At 48.1% G+C, this 22,565-nt stretch overlaps 1 protein-coding gene across 1 annotated transcript in view; it reads right to left on the bottom strand.

Annotated features, from left to right (window-relative positions):
- The window catches only part of LOC125115149 (protoheme IX farnesyltransferase, mitochondrial), a 98,620-nt gene extending 76,068 nt beyond the window's left edge, over positions 1-22,552 (bottom strand). The window contains exons 1-4 of the mRNA XM_047758982.1: positions 22,397-22,552; positions 17,318-17,451; positions 14,879-15,200; positions 981-1,105 (exon numbers count right to left, since the gene is read on the bottom strand). Coding sequence (XP_047614938.1) covers positions 981-1,105; positions 14,879-15,200; positions 17,318-17,451; positions 22,397-22,439 — 624 coding nt within the window. The 5' untranslated portion in view covers positions 22,440-22,552. The remainder of the gene's footprint in view (positions 1-980; positions 1,106-14,878; positions 15,201-17,317; positions 17,452-22,396) is intronic.
- Positions 22,553-22,565: the final 13 nt, after the last annotated feature.

The raw sequence follows: 22,565 nt of genomic DNA, 5'->3' as shown, positions 1-22,565 counted from the left end.
ACCTCACTCTAAGACTGCTTTGGGGGAGGGTTTTGGCCGTGCCAGTGGCATATGTCCCCAGGCCAGGGATCAAACTATAAGATGGTTGTGACATTTAAAAGTTGCAACAAAAAAATTAACTTTATTTGAAATGGACTGATCTTTCTCCAAATAGCTGATAACACATTGTAAAAACAATGATTTTAGGCATTGCCAAATTAAAACCCCCATGTTTTGCAGACTACCAGCGCATACCTTTAGGCAGCCAAGCCGTTTTCCTGCTGGTAACTTGAATTCCTGTTTTAAAACCGTGCCAACTCCTCTTGGGTGTTCTGGGGATGGTATAACTTGCTTTATGTTTTAGCCAAGACGCTTCCACTGCAGCATCTTATGAAAAAGCCACAGCTTTGGGGCACACCGCAATGACCAGGCAGGGGGAGAGAAAACCATTTTAAAGCATCATTCTGATGTTTAAAGTAATGGGGAGGGGAAGACGCATTACGAGTAATATGCTAATTAATTTTTTTGACATCGTCTGAGTTTCCTGGATCCTGAGTTACGCTGAATTTTTTCTGCGCTGGATGTGCTTCTTTAAAACACACTATTTGGCATGGTGGTAGTTTCAAACGCAAACAAGTCAGGCCAAAGAAAGATCAGCACAGAATGACACAGGCTCAAGGGAATGGACCTGAAGTGGGACAGAGGAGAGAGGCTGGCGGCTCTCAGACCCTGGTCAAGATGCAGGTACCCTCTGGCTCTCTCACCTGAACAGATTTCAGAACCTTCACCTCCGAAGAAAAGATACACTGGTTACGTGCCCGACCTCGCAGAAACACAGTGTTACATGTTCACAGGACCTTCCTGGCTATGGCGCGATTTTGGAAGGTTTTTTTTTTTTAAGTGACAATATTACAATCTAAGAAAAAGTAATAAAACCACGAGAAATTACAATCTAAGAAAAAATAACACAACCGCGACCAGCTGGAAGGTGCCAAACTGACCTGGTTGATGGAGTTGGCAGCACAGGATGCGAGGCCTGTTCCGACAAAGGTGAGCAGGAAGCAGGTCCAGTCAAAAGGTTCTGGAGCCAGTGCAAACCCGGCCGAGGTGGTGCTGACAACGAGGGCTGCAACACAGAAGCAGAGTGGGTTCCAGGCTGTGACAGCAAAACCAGCCCTCCTCCCAGCACACCAACCCATTCCAGCAACAGCAGGACCTGTAGGCTACTCTTCTTTCATTAAAAAAAAAGTTTAAAAAACCACGTTTCTGATTATAAAAGCGGTATGTGTTCATTAATGCCATTAACTCAAGAGTAATAAGATGGGTGTTTCCGATCCAATCACTGCCTTATCCACTCAACACTTCCCTACCACCTGATCCCTGGACACTCGGCCTTGTCACAGGTAATCAAGATGCAGAGGCCTCCTTCCTGCTCTCAGGGACTTTATCTGACAGACGAATACCTGCCACACAAGGCAGCAAACAGTGAGTCCCAGTGCTGCGACAAGCTCTGGACACCCTGGACTGACCCCTAACAGACGGTGGTCCGGGGCTGGAGGATGAGGTGATGAGCCTACGGCCAAGGCAGGAGCCAAGGGCGGGGCAAAGCCATGGATTCAAGCTCCCACCAATGCACGGGAGCAAAGTGGTACCAGTGGGAACCGGACACACAGAAGCGCTACTGCAATGGGACAATCCCCAGGGCTAGGCGACTGAGAGAGGCAGGAAGACAAAAACGCAAAACCACAGAGGATAAAAGGAGAAACTGCACCTGGGAGACCCAGGACGCCAGGGGAGGAGATGAGCAGCTGGCCGGGCCTGGTAGACGGCTGCTTTCGAGGAACCATGGGACGGGCGGGCAGAAAGAACCCAGCTGAGAAGTGAACCTGGGGCTTGGGACACAGCGCTGGAGTCGCCTGTGCAGAGACCCTGGCCGGGGTCATCAATGAACAGCCAGAGAGAAGCAGATGAAAAATGATGGGGGTGGGGGGGGTGATGACAGACACAGAGAAAGGACAGACGGAGACTAGACTCAGGAGGACGATAAAGACCCACGCAAGCAGCCACAGGAGCAGGACGGGAACCCCACCAGGGACACCACCAAGTCAAGCAGAGAAACTGCTAGCTCCTCCTGGTCCTTAAATCTGGTTTTACTGGCATAAACATAGAGAAACAAACCCTTTTTAGTTGCAGCATGTGGGCGTGTCCTTTCTCCCTAATCTCCAGGGCAGACGCACACTTCTTGCTATTTCTGTGTTTCTCCGACTGGGTTTGATGGTGATTTGCAAAGGGGACCAAGGACATGTGCGGAGATGGTCATCCTAAGCCAGGAGGACGTCTCAAGAGCAAGGACTTGGGCAGAGAGGTCCTTCCTTGGCTCAGTGTCCCCAGAAGTGCACCTGAATCTCCTGGGGGAAGACTCACCTCCAGAAAAGAGGAGACGGGTTTAGGCAGATGGAAGAGCTGGGCCGAGAAAGAGACGGCAGCTCTGGATAAAGATCACAAGTTGACCTGAGATAAGGAGTTGAAGGCACACAGAGGGCTGGTCGGAAGTCCCGGAGCCAAGAGTTCCTGCTGTGGCTCAACAAGATCGGCGGCATCTCTGGAGCACTGGGACAAGGGTTCAATCCCCGGCACGGATTAGTGGTTAAGGATCTGGCGTTGCCACAGCTGTGGTGAAGGTCACACCTGCAGCTTGGATCTGATCCCTGGCCTGGGAGCTCCATGTGACATTCCAGAGCCACACGTCCAGGAGCAGGGCAGGCTGGCTAAGCTGTCCGCCCTCCCTCTGCTCCAGGGCCCAGCCCACCCTGGCCCACGCTGGGCTCTGTAAGTCAGAAAACAGCAAGTTCACGCGCGTACACAACAGCAGCAAACACCCCGGGAGAGGGGCCAGCAGTCCAAGAACACCCGAAGGAAGGTTTAGTGCTCTAGACCTACACGTGTGCCCCAAACCAACGGCCACAGGGGCTCCAGGCTGTGACACCGTGGTTGTGGGAACAAAGACAGGCCATTTCACCCGCGTGAAGCTGGAGAGGAGCGGGTCATGGAATAAACCGTCCACGCAGCCATTCCTGCCCACGTGCAGCAACCAGCACAACGAACACCTTCCGAGAAACAAGACTCCTGTAGGCGGCTCAAACAGCACGGCTCGACTGGCTCACCCACAATCAGAAAACACGTCACACTTTTCACTCATGGGCCGACTGATAAATTGAGAAGAGACAGACAGTGGTGCGTAGGAAATGTGACGAAGAGAAAAGGACAACGTTTCCGCTGGATGTAGCCACAGCTAAATTTATAAACGGCAAATACAGCCTCATTTAAACATATACAAATTGTAAATGGTAATACACGCGAAAAATTACAGGGACCGTTACTACCACAGAGAAAGAAATGTGAATTTTGTCTAATGCGTTTCTAGAAAAGATCAAAAGCTCACAAAGGGGGTATTTATACTTATGTCATCAAAGCGATTAATGCAAAGAAAGAGAAAGGAAAAGAAAATTGATAAACTGTAAAATTGAACAAAGCAATATTCTCACCCAGCGCTGCCACAACGGTAATTAAACTTCTCATTGATTTCCTGGGATTCATTACAGGGAGTCATTCTGCAACATCAGGATCTCATTAAAAGTGAATGTGATATAGTCCTTCATTAATAACACTTGAAATTATATTTTATTTGGGAATCTCATATGCTGTCCCTTCACAAATAAACATGAAATCAATGTCGCCAAGGAAGCATGACCATCCGATAGACGGCCCAGAGCGCTGTCCTCAGGCCCAGGATGACTCCGGAGGCCCCAGGAAGATAACGCTCTCACCACAGCCCCCACCTGCTGTGGGCTGTGTGTCCAGCCAGAGCTGCAAGCACCCCATTCAGGGACTCGGCAGGCAATGGGGTGCACGAGGATGCGGCAGCCCTGACAGGGCCCAGCTCGGCACAGCTGCAGCTCGCCCTACACGGCGGGCCCACTGGGCACATGCTCGTAGATGCCATCGCTGACAGGGTCACCAGCTACGGTCTCTCGTCTCCCTGCCTTCTCCAGGGAGTGGCTCTTACTTATGCCCTCTGTAATTAAAAAGTTTCTTTTTCAAACAGTCATGAGCAGGCACAGCCCAGCTGGCCCAGAAGAAAGCAAACACCCCTGAGGTGAACCGAGAGGGCCCCTAGGGGTAGAGCAGACCAGGGACCCCGGTCCCCAAAGAAATGAGTCCTGCCATCAACCAGGGGGCCTGGGAGTGCCCCTGAGCCAAGATGAGAACCGAAGCCCCGACCGACACAGCGAGCTCAGCCCGGCATGAGCCCAAGCAGGGGGCCCGCCAGCAACCCGGCAACACTGGGCTAACCTCTCTTAACACAACCCTCAATCCTGCAAATGTCACCACCTGCAGTCACTGCCCCACCCCTCCAGGCTCAGGGGCCACGAGGACCAGCCACACGGGCTCCCCACTCCTGTCCACCCAGAGGGACAGCTTTGAGAGACACACTGGTTTCTGCTAAAACAAAACACTCAGCACAGGCCTGGCAAATAATAAAGGCTTAATAAGCGGTGCTCTTGGTAACTATTCAAGTGGTTTGTGGAGTTTGAGATGACATATTTCCCCAGCCCCAAGGCTTATTACACTTAATGTTTCAAAGCAGGGCCTTAAGGAACTTCAAGAAACAAGAAAGCAGGAGTTCCCACTGTGGCTTAGCAGGTTAAGAACCCAGTTAGCATCCCTGAGGACACAGGTTCGACCGTGGCCTCACTCAGTGGGTTAAGGATCCGACGCTGCCGTGAGCCCTGGTGCAGGCTGCAGACGCAGCTGGGATCTGGAGTTGCCATGACTGTGGCGCAGGCCGGCAGCTGCAGCCCTGATTCACCCCTAGCCAGCCTAAAAAGAAAGCGCAAAAAGGAAGAAACAACAAAACATTTCACACAAGCTCCACATCCCCCAGTCTCCAGGGGAGTGACCAGAGAGCAGTCCCTAATGAGGACTAACCCCGACGATGAGAAAAACAAAATCTACATCTATCAAACGCAGTCGAGGCCTGCTCTAAAGGCACCGGCGGGATGACGTCTGGCCTCGGTCAGGGACAGCCATGCGCCAGCCAGCGGTGGTGAACCCAGCCCACGGCGTGACCAAGAGTCATGCAGTTTGTGCATAACACTTGGCTCTCTGCTTTACGGGATATTCTGGAACAAGTACTCCCAAGACTCGTTTTCAGAAGAAAATTCCAATGGGTGAAGGGAAGAGCCACACACACACTCCAGCTGATCACAGGAAATCAGCAGAGATCACAACTCAGGCCAGCATGGCTCTGAGTCTCAGCACAAACGCACGAAGTTCCTGCACCTCAGGTCTGCAGGGGAACTGCCTGAGTCCCAAGGGAGGGAGCCCTGTGGATGGGGGCAAGCCCCTGGCACGAACTGCCGCTTCTGTGCCGAGAGGGGAGCTCTGGAGGCACAGATGGGGCTGTGGCGTCCTGTGTGCAGGTGCGGCCAGGCAGCCCAGCTCCGGCTCACGGCATGTGCGCCTTGCAGGGCAGCAAGGCACCACTGAAGGGCTCTGCCTTTTTTATACACAAGAGCTTTTCTTGGAGAAGCAGCTTTATCAAGAATGATTTTTATTTAAGTAAAGGCTCAACACTTTGACAACTGCTAGGCTCTGAGCACAAGCATATGGAGGGACTTTGTTTCTTTTCTGAGACCATCAATTTAAAATAACTATAAAGATGATACTAAACACTGGCCATCTGCATCCTGCTTTATCTCAGTCAACGCCTCAGCATTTTTCAGCTCTGGCCGCAAAAGAATTAGCGGAAAACAAAACTCCAATAAAATCAATCTGGATAATTATCAACTCTGATAAAAGATTTGCTCGAAAGATGGAAACCACTGGCTAAATGAGAGTCTGAGGTTCTCTATAGATTTCAGATTATCCTTGTGATCTATTCTCTCTCGTTATCCCCAATAGCAGAGACCAGGCAACGCTGTAACCCGAGCCCTACAAACCTCAGCTGTATTCTCTTGAAAGCTCTTTCACGCACAAAGCGGCCAGGGAGTAAGCAGCTCGTGGATTTGTATGTGGTTCTGCTCATCCGTGGGGCCAAGCGATGGAATATTTTTGTTAGATGATCTCAAAGTTCGAAATTATAGAACTTTATGAAGAGACAGGCATTAAGGCTTCTCTGATTTTCAAACAAGCAGGTATGTTTTCCTGGGTTAGGTGCACTTAGGATTTCTTCATTTCTATTAACACCGCAAGCTTCAAATGGCTCCATTTCTAATTTAAGTGAGTTTTTTTAGGCTTCACGGCTTGGCCGTGTTCCGTGAACCTCCTGACACAGTTATGTCACCGACACACGTAGGAAAGAAGGTGGTGATTCTTGCGCTTGTTTTTAAGTTCAGATGGAAAGTCAACTGAGGAGAGACGAGGTCCTTTTTTCTCAGCCACATTCAAGGAAAGTGATTACAGATCATAACCACTTCCGGTCAAAAGATAAAGACCTTTGACAGAGATTTTTAGTAACACAGCTGCAAAACCAAAAACTTAGAGTACTCCCAGTTTTTGTCTTTCTTTTTTTCATACCTGATGACCAAAGCCGGTCCAAGCATCCTAGGACCGAATCAAACTCCTAACTTCACATTTCCTGAGCAACACTGTTGTCAAAATGAAACATTTCAGTAACCCCAGGTAATCCCCAGGAAGGAAGTACTGGGTTTGCATTCTCAGTCTGCATTTAGGAAAGGGAAATAATTGTACACCTATAAATGTAAGAAAATTCATTAAGGAATGAAAAAGAAAAGGGAAATGAAGTAGCTACCAGGCCTGTGTGAATAAACACATGAATAAAAGCTGCTTATATCCAATTATGAATTATTATGCAACAATGAGTGAGACCCTAAGACTGTTCTTTCCATCAGTTTTCCCTTGAGCCATCAAAGTTTTTTTCCAGTTTTCCTTTTCAATAAAGAAACATTTCTTCTCCCGATACCTAATAACCAACACTTTACAACTGTTGTAATTAACTAAAAAACTTTTCCATAAAATTGATGCTTACCAACCTTCTAAGAAGTGGAAACATGTCTTTTGCAAAATGAGTTTGGCAAGAAGAAACTGTCAGTTGAGCAGTTTTCACAAAAATAACACAGATTTTTCTCAGGTGAAGTGGCACTGTACAAAGCAGACGACACCCAAAGCCCAGCGGCCCGAGGTCCTCTGGCTCAGGTAGGATACTTTTCAGCCGCCACTAAACCTTCAACTACCACATCCTAGTAAAATAATTGATTATTTGCCATTGAAAGACTAAGCTCCTCAAAATTCTACAAATGGTGGAAACAGAGTTCGTGGCCGTTTTTTACCCCCCAGTGAGCTTCTATGTTTTCAGCACCCGTCACGGGCACGGCAGGAGCGAGGCCCTGGGAACAGGGCAATAGCCGACAAGGGGGATGTGGTCCCAGCCCCCTGGCCCCCACAGGCTGGTGAAGATTCAGAGAGTCTATGGGCTAGCATACCAGGGGGTGACGTCGAGGAGGCTGTGCAGGATCTGAAGGGCTCCCCACCCTCTCACACTGAGGTCAAAGTTGAAGAGTGAAGGAAGAGGGGGAGCTGGCCTGTGAGTGGGGAGGGGTGGAGGCAGAAGGAGGAGCGAGCACAGGCCACATGCATGGTGAGCTCCGGCTGGACCTGCCTGACTCTCGCCCCTGCGAACACAGATGAAAAATGTACCCGAGTACTTCTGCACAAAACCCTGACGTTAGCACGCCTCTTTCATTCTGAACCTCCAAGTCTCCTCTCCCCCACTTAAGATATAAAAAAATAACACTATTGAGCAAAAGCCTTTTTTAGTACTTAAAGAGATAACCTTGTAACATTCTTGCAAATGCACTTGGATAAGCTTTTCATACTTAATCTTAATAAATGAGATCTATCAGACTTTGTTTTGAACTAGAAACCATGTCTTTGATAATATGCCCAAATGGGAATCAGGCGCCTGGGCAAGTCTGACCTGCAGGGCTGAGAGGCAACCATCTGGTCCCCGCCGGAGCTGCAGCTAACACCCCCCCCCCCACTCCTGCAGAGGAGGGGGACCTGCTGGGTTTGCAGAATCTCCCCGGATGCCCAGGTGCCATCCACCGACGGGAGGGGGAGAGAAGAAGCAGACGGAGGACAGAAAAGGCAAGCACAGGAGACTTCAGATATATTCTGTTAGCAGGAAGTTTTGGAGTCCCCACTATGGGAAGTAAACTTCTATAAACGGCATTATAACAAGCCCTCCAAGCATCTCAGATCACAGGTGAAGTTTCAGCACCAGGAGACACACTGAGGTTCTCCATGGTGGAATGTGGGGCAGAGCAGGACACCAGAGCCCTCAGCAACTGTGAAGTGCCACAAAGAAGGGAAGAGGAAAGTTCCACAGGGCCACCTGGCTCCTTGTTCAGCTGAGGGGTCACCATCAACCTAAATGTCTCCATGGACGCCTGGGCGAGCCGGCCTTCCTCCGCTGCCCAGCCCAGTCCGCACCATCCCCGGCACACACGGGGGGTCTCGGCGTGTGTCTGAGGATCAAGACATCAGGAAAGGCTGCCGACAGATCAGGGCACACCCATGACCACTGCCAGACGAGCTCACGTGGAGGTGACAGAGCAGTCTTCGTTTAAACCCACGCCCCATGAAGCGCACGTGTGTGCTGCGGCCCCAGAGCAGCCCCAGGGGTGCTGTTGTTTTCTTTGGAAAACAGGGGGTGGAGAGATGGGCCGCCCCGCATCCTCCTCCTGGGAGAGGATATACTGCAGAGACAGCCCCATGGGCACCGTGCGGACACAGAGGCTACTAACAGGTGGACTGGGCTGGGTTTAGATGCTTTGGAAATGACAGAGGTAAGAATTCTTTACACCCTCCCTTGCAGCTGTCAGCATCTCATCTCAGACTCCTTGACACAAGAGAGGTAAGCCCTTTATCCGCCTAAGGCACTGTTCTTCAGGTTTTCAGTCACAAGCAGCTGAGCCCATTCCCAACTCACAGGTTTTGCTCCTTCTCTTAAGTCATCAGTGTATTCCTGAGAATGGTTATTATCCACATGAAATTACTTTGTAAGCATCTCACTGTGACCAATCCAGTTCACATCAAACTGAACTTAGAACAATCACATCACTGGGAGACAGAACAGCCAAGACAGAGTTTTTCATCTACCTCGGAACATTGGCTGAAGCAGCTAGCTACATGACCCACTGCCACCAGGACCCAACGGCAATGATGCAATAAAAATGAAAATGGGAGAAAAACCTACATCAGCAATAAATTAGGTGAAGATCCTTAGGAAATGTGTGTTAAACACAGTGTAGATGAGACGGAATCAAAGACAGGTGCTGAGAGCTGACTTAGACTTCCACTAGCTGAAGGGCAAAAATCTGAGTTTCTCAACATCGGCTGCTATGGAAAGGGCTAAGTGGAGTCTCCGTCGCGGCTCAGCAGAAACGAATCTGACCAGCATCCAGGAAGATGCAGGTTCCATCCCTGGCCTCACTCGGGGTTAAGGATCCTGTGTTGCTGTGGCTGAGGCGTAGGCCAGCGGCTACAGCTCCGACTGGACCCCCAGCCTGAGGGGGATGTGTGCAGAGACAGAGCTTCTCAAACGCTGGAATCTGTGAGTGTGACATGCGACACTGCTTAATGACGTATTAAAAACCGGATCTATCTCTACCTTATGCCACAGACCAAAATATATTCCTACAAATGAAAACTTTTAATGTAAAATGTAAAATCATAAGAAGATTAACAAGAGAGAGAAACATGTACAGAATTTTTGCAGGAGAGCTTAGGCGTGGTTCAGAAACCAGAAACAAGGCAAAATACTGATAGATTTGGTTACATAGAATTAGCATTAGCCCATCAGATTAACAATCAATGAACATAAGAATCAAACGACACACAAGGTCTCAGACACTTACAGTAGGGATACACAATGGGTTCACATCTTTACAAAAGCTTACAAACAATAAAGACAAATACTGAAGAAGGAACAGGAGGCAAACAGGAGCTTTGCAAAAGAAATTCAATCAATGTGTGGAAAATATAAAGCCTCGTCAGCAGCTGTAAATGCATATTTTAAAACTCAAATGCTTTTTTTACCCATCAATCGGCAGAGTTATTTAGAAAAATATATTCCCTACTTAGGGAAGAAAGCAAATAATGGAGCAAAATGTGTATTATGATCCCATTTTTATGAAACAAACACAACAGAACCTATAGAGGCATTAATACAATAGAGCAGAGGAGAATAGAGTAACAAACCTTTCTTTTTTTTTTTTTTGTCTTTTTAGGGCTACACCCGCAGCATATGGAAGTTCCCAGGCTAGGGGTCTAATTGGAGCTGTAGCCGCCGGTCTACGCCACAGCCGCAGCAATTCGGGATCCGAGCCACGTCTGCGACCTATGCCACAGCTCACAGCAACGCCAGATCCTTAACCCAGTGAGTGAGGCCAGGGATCGAACCTGCAACCCAGAACTCCGTAACAAACCTTTCTTGACCCTTTACTACATGCTAGGTTTGGTACAGTATTACTTCCCTGCATTATCTCACATAATCAAAACAATCCTATGAGGTAGAATTACCCCCATTTTATGGATGAAGAAATGGCTGTGGCTGAGAGATTTGAAAGAATGTGCCCTCGTCACAAAATCAGTAAATGGCAGACCCTCGAGACCTGCACCCCATCTCACCAGCCTGAGGCTGGGCTAAAAACATCACCACACAGACTGTGCTCAGAGAAAGGGCGAAAACTGTCTGAAAAAGACTGGCTGCTGCAGGGCCTGGAGGCACTTGTATATATTACGGGATTTCGTATCTTGAAAAAACATAACTTTTTTTTTTTTTCTTTTTTAAAAAAAGTCATCAAGGAGTTCCCTTCATGGCGCAGCAGGAAACAAATCCGATTGGGAACCATGAGGTTGCAGGTTCAATGCCCTGGCCTCGCTCAGTGGGTTAAGGATCCGGTGTTGCCGTGAGCTGTGGTGTAGGTCACAGACGCGGCTCAGATCCCGAATTGCTGCGGCTGTGGCAGTAGACCGGCGGCTACAGCTCCAATTAGACCCCTAGCCTGGGACCCTCCACATGCTGTGGGAGCAGCCCTAGAAAAGACAAAAGACAATAAAATAAAATAAATAAATCTAATAAATAAATAAATATATAAAATAAATAAATATAATAAATAAAATAAAATACAAAAATAAAAAAATAAAAAAGGCCATTGAAAACAGGGTAAAACACAGTGACACAAAAAGATAGGCTCAGAATAAGAATTTAAAAAAAATCACAGAAAGCATTTACATTTTGATCTCACTTTTATGTAAAAAGCAAAAATATCTGAAGGGGATGCAGACAGAAATATTCTAGAATACACCAAAATCATCAAAACTGTTATTATTTTCAGGGGGTGAAATGATAAGGAGATTCCATTTTTCTCATCTTTGCTCATCTGTATTTTCTATTCTAAAAGTAAACAGTTAATAATAAAAATACTACTTTAGCATTTAATAAGCACATAAATATTAAAGTAATTATTTTGCAACAGGTGTTAAAATTTAAGAACTTATAATTCTACTCAAAAATTAAAAATTCTACTTGAAATTCTACTCAATTTTTATGCAAATGTGAAAAACCCTTTATGGGGCATTCGATAGCTGAAGACAACTGTACTCTGACTTTTAAAAACTATAACAATCTAAAATAAAATTGTACCCTCTATTTTTGGTGGGCTTTTTTTTTTTTTTTCTTTTAATAAAAAGCAGCACTCTAGGCTCTAGGGGAAAAAAAAAATCTATACATTGATAGAGTGTAGTTTGTATCGGTTCCATCAATAGCATAATCTATTGGTTCCAGTAAACAATCTGTTTTAGTGTTCTGGTCTCAGAAAATGTGTTGTAGCTTTTAAATTTCTGCTTTTTATTGACCTATATTAAGTATAAACTCAGTTGAGTCATCAAAGCTTCCTATGATCTTCATCCAAGTAAAATTTCCTCACCCCAGTGTGGTCTTTGCAACAAACTCCAAAAACATACTATAAAGAGCTCACTTGGCAAGAGAAACTCAGGGGAGATATACTATTACTTTTTATAAACTCAGTCTTACTTCCTTTCATAGTAAAAAAACAAACAAACAAACAAAAAAACCTTTCAATGGCCTTAGCTCCTGCAAACTTGGGCCCGGACCCTGGCATAAATGCCAAGGCAGCCCCTGCTGCGACCCTCTGATCCTACGGTGACAAGTACGCGTGATGGCCACAGGGCCCTTCCCCAGTGTGTTACAGCTTTAAATAGAGGAGGCAGAGACAGGAAGGCTAGTTCTGTAAAGTGATGGCTGACTCCTGGATGAGCCTGCTCGGCTACCGTCAGCTCTAAACAAATTGTCCAAGATGTTCAGAGTCCAAAAGAAATCAATTGATAGGTATCAGGGGTTTTCCAGAAGGAAAGAAAGAAAGGAAGGAAGAAAGTCTGCTGACTCAAAGACGTGTGTAAATTCAAGTAATAAAATGAACAGTGAGGTAAGAGGTCAAAGAAGAGGGCCAGGGTCACCCAAAGAGTGCTGCCTCCTTAAATGGAATAAGCAGAAGGAAATGACTTTAATTCAGTTAGCTCATCCAGAAACCTGGGGCATGGAATATAGAAAATGATACGAGGAGAAATTTACTGCCCAGGACTTTTCCATCTGGGGCTGCAGGGGGGGCTGCCCCCACCCCCCCACGCACCTTGCTTCTGTAGACCCCTCCCGGTGGCCCAGAGCCCCCAGCTGTGTGCCGGCGGCGGCGGTGGCGAGGGCTGCTCTGGTCTCCAGAGGTAGCTCCCCCATGCCCACCAGACAACGGGCTGGGACTGGCCCTCCGCCTGTGCAGCCTGCTTCACTGACTCCAAGGTGGTCCAGGACCACCTGCCTCACACCATCCACACTCGGGCCAAGATGCAGAACTCAGATCCTGTCCCAGCCTCCGGGATGCGATCCCCAGGGCTGGTGGCCAGGAAGTGCCATCTGAACACACGTGCCACATATGCTCCTCAGCAAACCGACACCCAGGGACCAACAGTCGACACGCAACAGACAGCACAACGCACACCATTGAACGAGTGGTTTAACCATTGCTTTAGATTTCAGATGCCGTGTTTCAAATATCAAATCCTGCATCTGAAATGCCTATTCGGATACACAACACCTAAGGTACAGAAGAGGAAAAACAATATGCCAGCCAGTGTGAGGGAAGGAAGCTGCGCCCCCAGTCCCCCCCCAGTGAACCCGAGCCAATTATCCTTTCCCATCTGTTCCTGAAGAAATAAGCATCACGAAAACAAACTCTCAGATGTCATTTAAAATCAATTATTCAAAAGACCTCGTTTGAGACTCTAAGAAGAGGAGACATTGATAATTAGTTCCTGATTTAGCAGCCTGTCAACGCTGGCTTCCTAAGCGCCAAATAAAATAACTCTGTAGTCAGGCATCTTAAAGAGACGTCGAGGCGCCCCCGTCGCTTCCTTTACGTGTCGAAGTGCCCGTCCTGTTTCCCTTCCTGAGACCGCCTGTTCCCTCGCAGGCTCCTTACACTGATTCCCAGGCGGACGGCGGGCGCTTAGGCGGGAGACGAACGCTCACTGTGCTGAGCAAAGAACTGAGGGCTCCAGGATTTCCTGCCCCGGAAGAACGAGAGAAGGAACGAGATGCTGCCCCTCGGCCGTGTGAAGGGAGGGGCACGTGGGAGAGCCGCTCGCCGCGATGGCATCTGAGCCCTTCTCCACCCGCCAACAACGTGCCAAGCGCAGCACTGTGTCCGGGACACAGGACAACTGCAGCAGGAATGTGGGGGTGCTTGCTCAGCCTCCCTGGCACACTGAGGCATGCTCGCAGGGACAGCACCCGCTCCGGTCACTCTGTCCAAGCCTTGCTCCCACCTGTCAACCCCCCCCAAAAGCCACTGTAAGTGAGCGGATCCCTGAGGCCGGGAGTTACCCGGCTCAGCTCCTCTGACCCTGCCTGTCAGGCTCAGCTCTCTTGGGAAACAAGCAAAGAAGAAATGCTCCCCTTTGCCTGACGTTGTCTACGCTCAAAACCTTGTCTCATCCGTTCCGTCCCAACTCTGCCTCGACCACGTCACGAGGCACTTTCTGTCCTTGAAGAGGGCCTGCTTCAGCCGCGTTTTCTGCCCACTTCGTGTCTCCTCCTCGGTCTCTGCCAGCAGGAGAGGAGAGCCCAGGCCCTCAGTCTGCAGGCTGACCCCGAACAGGGTTAGCCCAGACGGGGCCATTTCGAAGTCTCGCTGGGCTGGGAGGATAACAAAGCCCTGCCTGGCTCACGGGGTGGCTGTGACGACCCGGTGACGGTGACGCAGTGAGGGGTCAGTATCCACTCGAGGATAATAGTAACAACATGCGGTGCAATCTGCTAGACTCGGGCAACCAAACCTGCTTCCAGAGGAGCAGCCTAAACCCCCGCACACGTGGGACAATCCCAGAGCCCGCCCCCCGCCCCCAAGAGGCACACCACAGCAGCGGCCGGAGGGTTCACTTCACGTCAAACCCAGCAGTGCGGTTCCTCCTGTCTTCAGACCTGAACGAGAACGCACTGCCTCACCGCATCTTAGAGCACAGAGTGGGTAGACACCCAAACGACAAGGAGATAGCAGGACCCGCGCCCTGCTTTAACCGCAAATAAGACCGACGATTGTCGGGACAATACTATTTACCCTGCTGCGTAATCAGAATTCCACAAATTTGATTTCAAACCCCAAGTAAGGTGAAGAGAGAACAAGTACTAAGAGAGGATCTGCCGTTTCAAAGTATGCCTCTTAGTCATCAAACTAGCCTTCGGGTGAACGAAAAGCACGGTTTCAAGGAAGAGTCTGACCAGAGCAGAGGAACAAAGTACCTGTGAGCTTGATCTTGGACAGCCGGGCCAGAGCGCCGGGCAAGTCGTCCCACCGCAGCTTCATCTCCTTCCACTGCCGCTCCTCCTTTGCCTCTTTTCCCGCAGCGACTGGGCCTTCGGTTACTGAGGCAGCTTCTAGTTCCAGCGCTTCTTTTGCATGTGGCTCTCTGGACGGAGACAGGCCGGGGGCTGAAAGAGGGCTCATCTCATATATTTCTGCTTTGGCCTCATCCGAGGATGTTTTTTCAAGGAAAGGAGCTGCCACTGGTTCTGGCTTCGGTTTTACTTGCTGGTTGAGGCTTCTGTTCAGTTGTGTGACATACTAAGTTTAAAAAGGAAGGACACGTTAATCAAATATCGTGTGATATCACTCATATGTGGGATCTAAAGAAAAATGATACAAATGCACTCATTTACGAAACAAAAACAGACTCGCAGACTTTGAAAACAAACTTACAGTCCCCAAAGGGAAAAGAGGAGGGGGGGGGACATACTAGGAAGTTGGGATTAAAAGATCCACATTACTACGTACAAAGCAGACAACCAGTAACGACCTACTCTATAGCACAAGGAACTCTCCTCAATAGTCTGTAATAACCTATACAGGAAAATAATCTGAAAGAGAATGGATGTATGTATAATTGAATCACTTTGCTGTACACTGGAAACCAACAAAGCACTTGTAAATCAACTATACTCCAACATAAAATAAAATCTTTTTTAAAAGTACACGTTACTGTAAAATCAAGGTCCCAAATGCTCTTCAACGGTTGTTTAGTAACACCTTCCATCAGTCCAGCTCCTACAGCACTTAAGATTTTCCTGTACCTCTGTAAATACACGCTGAGATAACCAGTATTGGAGTGGTGGTTGCATGAGCATCACTATAGTAAGAGACAGGAGTCTCCAGTTAACACTTCACCACTGGTTTTCAAGTCTATGGTTAGAAAGTCCTAGGAATTTAAGTCCCTTGAAGGAAGGATAAATTTATTTTTCACTCATCTCCTCTAGGATTCTCCCCTACATAGCACCAGAAATTGGAGGCTGAACATTCCAAGGACAATGCTAAAGTTTCCTGGAAGGAAGAGTCCTCATCAACCTGCTGACTTTCCTCCACGTTCCCAGGCGAACAGCAGAGAGCGGGGCCCAGCAGGACGATGCTGTCCAGGGCTGGCGACGTTACCGTCAGGCACGCGGAGAGAATGGGGCTTTAGCATCAGGTAATCTCCATCGCTTAACAGCAGAAACTATTAACTGCGACTGACATTCATGGGGTACGTTACAGTTTTCTCTAACATGTATCTTTACAGTTTAGGTAATACATCTCTCATTCAATCTTCTCAAAAGTTGATCAAGAAGATGGATCATTAAAAAAAAAAAAAAAGAAGAAGATGCATCATTATTAGTATCTCTCTCTTTAATTTTCAGATGAGGAAACCAAAGCTCAGAAATAAACTGACAGAACCAAGAATCAGCACTCCTGGGATCTGGAGCCACTTTTCCTGATAACCAGTGATGTGGCTTTTCCATTACATTACAAAGGCCTGAAATCATATACACTAGTCTTTGAAAGCTGTTACAAACTCATGACCGAATCCAGCATTCTGTTCGCATAAAAAGGCATTATGCATATTTGAGTTTCTCTTCTAAATACCCGTTATCCTTGACTCCCAACTTTAAAAGTCCGAACATTTCTGGAAATTAAAATCTTTCATCAAAGCAAAGGGTTTTATTAAGATTTAAAAGTTAAAGTGGGCATTTCAATTCTAAAAAAGATGAGAGAAACATCAAACAGGATTTCCGATTATGAACTTGCTATTCTTTCAGGCTGGCACGGAAATTGCGAGGTTTTAGCTATCACTTCTTCCTCTGATGATACTTTACTATTTGGGCAAGTGGCAAATGTACGTTACGCTGTTGTCAACATCACAGAGCCATCCTGGACAAAGGCCCACAGGAGCATGCAGCGATATGACCAGCGTCCACGGTCAAAAGCCCAACAAGTCACAAAAACTCAATTTGTGTGAATCTGCTCCGAGGTGCATTTGTGTAAACCACAGGGGGCTTGCACTGCGAAAGCAATTTTTGTATTACTGATGTCACAGAACTTAAAGAATTTAAAAAGAAGCGTTACAACAGTTCAGCTTTTCCTAACTGCAGCCTAGTTTCGACATGCCAGAAGTTTTCAGTCTTTCTCCAAACTTAATCAATAAGTTCAAGATCCCACTTTAAAACTCGAACACCAAATCATTCTGGTTTCGGTGAAGCATAATCAAAACAAGGGACTGAAGTTTTGGATAAACTCGAGAGCACATGAAATGAAAGTCCTTTTCAAGCAGTCCTTCTTGCAACGCTTCTCACAAGAGGAGCTTCTGAAATCCCCCACTGGGGGAAAGCAGAGGCAGTGAGTGGCGGCGTGGGGTGAGCTTCTCAACGTACCATGCGCCTGAGGAAGGTCAGGTGCCGAAAGGTGATCCACTGTTGATTGACATTCCTGAGAAGATGCAGAAGCCTATGCGGTGACTCCTGCATGGCTCTTCTTTCCAGATGCCAGATGCATCCTCTTATCCAGCCTGTCACAGAGAGAAAGGGGAAAAACATTAAAATAATGAATGCCACTCAGAAATGTGACTGTGTCTACGCAGAAGCAAAGCCAGCACCACGGGAAGCAATGCATGCGTGGCAGGTCAGAACTTTAAAATGATCTGACCCAGACTTGGGAGTAAACAGTACTGACCAGCTCTACCCACTGTTTTTGCTTTTGTTTTGTTTGGCCACACTCACGGCATGCGGAAGTTCCCAGGCCAGGGATCCAACCTGAGTCACAGCAGTGACAACGCCAGTTCCTTAACCACTGTTAAGGCCACCAGGGAACTCCCTACCTACCGGTCAAATCAGTGTTAATTCCTCAGCAGGGCTAGGGCACTTTCTCAATCTCAGGGTCAAATGCTGAAATGACCACACTATAGATCTTTTTAAGAAAGTATGAAACAATCACTTCAGCCACTTTCCAAAGGTAGAAAACGAGGGGCAGAATCTTTCTCAATAAATAACAGTAAACTGGGAGGTATACTTCAGATCAATATTTTGGCCAGGTGGGATGAGCTAACTAAAAGGGAGAGGGATTATTCTCAATAAAGCATGGCGCTATCGAGCTAGCTAGGAAGAAACTATTTTCGTTGTACCTGAATTTGACTTGCAGTCAACTGTCTCTAAACCTTCTTCCAAACATCAACAAGCCCAGCACTTCCATGCAAGGCCTCACCGCAGACAAGCTTTCACTGGGACAGCAGCACAGACCCCCCTTTCTCCCCCCGCAGGGCGTCCATGACCCGAAGGAGCCCTGGTTCTCTCTGCCTGCCACCCATCACTTCTCAGCTTCCCGTGGCGGCTCCTTCTGCTGGATCTGCCAGGTTAAGATGACCCTTCTGAACACTCCCAACTGTCCCTGAACAAATGCCACCACAGGGGACCTTCTGATCCTCCACCCCATTTCTAGGGCCTGTCCCCAGTTTGCTGAGTATCTCCAAGCAGACGGGCTGCAGCACGTCTCCAGGCTCACTGCACTCGCACCCTTATCTCCACTACTTCCTGCTGAAGATAAAGCCATCGCCTCCGTGGGATTTTAGGCCACCTTGGATGCTTCCCTCATCACCTCATGCTCATCACCTCCAGTCGACGCTGAGATACTGGTCCCATCTGTGCTTCTCTTCGCTGAGTCTGACAGACCACGATCACCTCACACTTGGGCCACGGCACCCCTGCAGGATTCAAGCCGCCCGGCCCAGCCTTGGTTAACTTCTTTCCTCTCCAACCCAAGTCCCATAGAGCCACCGGCTTTCGTCCTAAAGCCCAGAATCCTGTGACTCAGCCCAACACGCACCTGTACCTGGCTGTCTGCCCTCCACGGCCCACACCACAGTTCTCCCTGCTGCTCTGCGCTAGGCTGTTTGCTGGCTTGCGGTGTCCTGCCTCCGGGCTGCCTGTCAAATGCCGAAGTCTCTCCCAACTACTCCATCACTTTATACTCTCTTTGTGGCATTTCTTAATGCAGACCATTTCCAGGTCGTTTTTTCTAGTTCCTGCAGGGGAGGGCCTCTCCCTTCCTGGCCTTTGCTACAGCAGCTAGCAGAGGGCCTTCCCTGGAACGATGAGTGCTGTCTGATGACTGGGTGGCTCTCATTGCTTACCTGGACTGCGGGAAGCTAAACTATCACTGACCCTTGGTGAGCGTGGCAATTAGCTTAGACCAGGGATAAGTCCCTCCTTCACTGAGATCATATCCTCAAACCTCAGGGAAGAACTAAATGCTTATTTTCCACACACATGAATGTGTCGTCTGTATACGTGTACAAGAAAGAAGAGCAGGGTTGAGCTCAGCCTGCTGACTGATGTTATTTCCTTCAAACTCACTTCTCTGATAGTAAAGGTCTCTTGCCTTTTTTTTTCCTTTTCTTTTTTCTTTTTTTCTTTTTAGGGTGGCACCAGCAGCATATGGAAGTTCCCTGCCAGCTATGCCACAACCACAGCAACTCAGGCTCCAAGCCACGCCTGCAACCTACATCACAGCTCATGGCAATGCTGGATCCTTAACACACTGAGCAAGGCCAGGGATCGAACCCACAATCCTCACGGATACTAATTAGATTCATTTCCACTGAGCCACAATGGAAACTCCCCTTTGATGTGGTGTTTTCTTCCTTTTGTGCCTTGACGTTGTTTCTCTGACATACTACGATTTAAATACTAAAGATTGGAGTTCCCGTCGTGGTGCAGTGGTTAACGAATCCGACTAGGAACCATGAGGTTGCGGGTTCGGTCCCTGCCCCTGCTCAGTGGGTTAACGATCCGGCGTTGCCATGAGCTGTGGTGTAGGTTGCAGACGCGGCTCGGATCCTGCGTTGCTGTGGCTCTGGCGTAGGCCAGTGGCTACAGCTCCGATTGGACCCCTAGCCTGGGAACCTCCATATGCCGTGGGAGCGGCCCAAAGAAATAGCAAAAAGACAAATAAATAAATAAATAAATAAATACTAAAGATACGTCTAGAAGGCATTAAGCCTTTTATTGTTCTGGGCCTTAATTCGAAACTGGTTTTGAGTGCCACTGGTCCAAAGAGAAATGCATGTTACCGTGAGAGAAAAAACCATCTTGCAAAACATCCCTCAAGACGAAGAGGGTGAAAATGAGATTTTACAGGAAGACAAAGAAAAAACAGCTAGGAAACTGCACTTTTAACTGATGGAAACACTTCATTTACGGCAAAACATGTCACTCTATGAATCAGTGCCTAGAAATGTAAAGATGCTTTGGCCCTATGTAAACAATGGTAGGTCTAAAGATACACAGGGCTTTTAATAGATCCAGAGTCACGATTGCAGGGTTTTAAACACGAGGTAGCTGATAAGTAGATGAAAGGTCCTGGAAAAACTGTAATAGCTACAAAACACTTTGAAGCTTTAGAAGAACAGTCTGGCATGCCCGACAGACACCTAATATGGTCCAGTTTCCCTCTGCCCCCTTCCCACCAAGCTGCTTCCATGTCAAACTCTCACACAGTATCGTCCACGTAGGTCACAGCAAGTTGTACAGGCCAATTACTAGCAGATATTCTGGTGATTACGTTCATAGCTTCAGGAAGCTAAGCTGTCTATTAATCACTCCCATACCAGCACCAAAAAGATGGATCCAAAAAAAAGACGGATCCAGCAACAAACCACATGAACCAAATGCAGCGCACTTACTGGGACTGGGGAATTCTGAGTTGTCAGGTGGCATTACCCTACTGAAAGCTGAAAATACAGAGCTGAAAGGCAAAAAGGCAGCTACTCTTGAGGAATGCACATTGGGAAAAAAAAAAAAAAAAACCCTCCCTACAGAGGTGATAATTCAAGCACTACTAAAGGATGAGCTCTCTGAGAATGACTGCCTAAGGTCAGGATCAAAAACTCAGAGTCAGGGATGGTAGAAGGTGACAAGAAGTAACTCAAAGGAATCACAGATCCATGTACAGCAGATATTATCACGACATTGTAAATCAACTATATTCCAATAAAACTCTAAAAAAAAATCGCAGACCCTTTAAAAAAATGTATCATTATGGAAAATTCGAGTCATGTGCGATAGCACAAGACAATGAGCCCCCCATTACTCCTCCTCCTCCAGCTTCAACAGTTACCAAACCAGGGTCAATCTCGTTTCATCTACACACCTATCCACTTATCAACTTCCTCCCCTCCTTTGTGAACCAGAAGGGACCTTTGAGATAATGTAGTTGAATTGCCTCATTTTATAGACAAGCAATCACTTCTAGAAAACACAGTTGACATGCCCTGAGAACACATAAAAGAGACCCATAAAATAAGAACATTATGAGAAAAGAGTGAGAAAGGAATTTCAGAGTCACTGTGATCAACACTGCCAGATGCTGCAGAGAGCCAGGGATAGGTGAGGCCTAAAAACGTTTCTGGGATTTGACCAAAAGGGCGTCCCTGTCTTCTACTCATCTCCAGTCTGGACCACCAGCAACACGTTCCTCACACATCAGTCATCATCCTAAATGACCAAGGGCCAAACAATGCCCAACTGCTCCTTGAATAGCTCCATCAGGACAAATTTCATTCATTCACGAATAATTACTGAGCACCAACAATGCACCCAGTTACTGTTTCCAGCACTGAGGACACAGCATTGAAGCAGAGAGACACTGCCCCTGCCTTCTCAAGGTTCAATTAGAATACATGGAGGAACTACATAATAAAGCAGTTGTAAACAAACAATTACAGATGGTGCTAACCACAATGAAAGAAACAGGGTGATGTGAGAAAGGGGGCAAGGGGGCTCCACTTTAGGTAGGGTGGTCAGGCCTCTCTGAACGGGTGCCACTGGAGATGAGACCTAGCCAAAGGCCAAGAAGGTGCTTTCCACTTTCAACGTACGAGTTGTGACAGGTCCTTGATGTGGAGGGTTATCAGGGGCCACGCGAATGGTGGAAAGACAAAAGTTGGGGGTAGGGGTGGTTATGGCCCGGTGTCGGACGTGGTCATTATCTTTATCACTGTCATCAAGAAGCTTAGTATTTGAAACAAGGCTCCAGGGGCCGGGCGGGGCGGGTGGTTAGCACTTGCCTAGTCCTGGGTTTACAAGTGAAACTTACGAGTAACTTACAAACGACTAGGTTCTAAGGCTCTGATAAGCCAGCAAAGAGTATGGTGAAGCCCCTCGGTTCTACGCGGTCCTCCCTTCTGCAGCCTCCACTCTCTCTTAACAAAGAAGCACCAGACATCGCCCGCCCGCCCCACCCCCCCGGGGTGGGTGGGAGGGGATGGAGGCCGCGCGGACCCCCGGGACCCCAGCTCCGCAGCCTCGGCACTTAAAGCTACTCCAAAGCTCACTTCCTCCACGGGTGCCCAGATGACCTCGCCAAGGGCTCCCAAGGTTGCAGCCAGCCGCACCACGGCGTTGCACGTGGCAAAGAGAAGCGAATTCCCCCAAAGTCGTGCCCGGGGGCGGGTGCAGTACCTGTCAGGAGGCGTGGGGAGAGAGTGTGCGGGGATGCGGCCATCACGCACGAGTCGGGCCGCCCCTACTGGGAGCCCGGTGTCCTCTCCCCTCACCGGCTGCTGGGGGCCGCCATCTTCTCTCCCCGCCCTCCCGTGAGAAGAGCGGCGCTTCCGGTCCGTCATTTCCG

This window comes from Phacochoerus africanus, chromosome 14 (assembly GCF_016906955.1).
Source record: "Phacochoerus africanus isolate WHEZ1 chromosome 14, ROS_Pafr_v1, whole genome shotgun sequence".
Taxonomy (NCBI): domain Eukaryota; kingdom Metazoa; phylum Chordata; class Mammalia; order Artiodactyla; family Suidae; genus Phacochoerus; species Phacochoerus africanus.
Note: the sequence above shows the minus strand (reverse complement) of the source record. Positions and strands in the feature narration are given on the sequence as shown.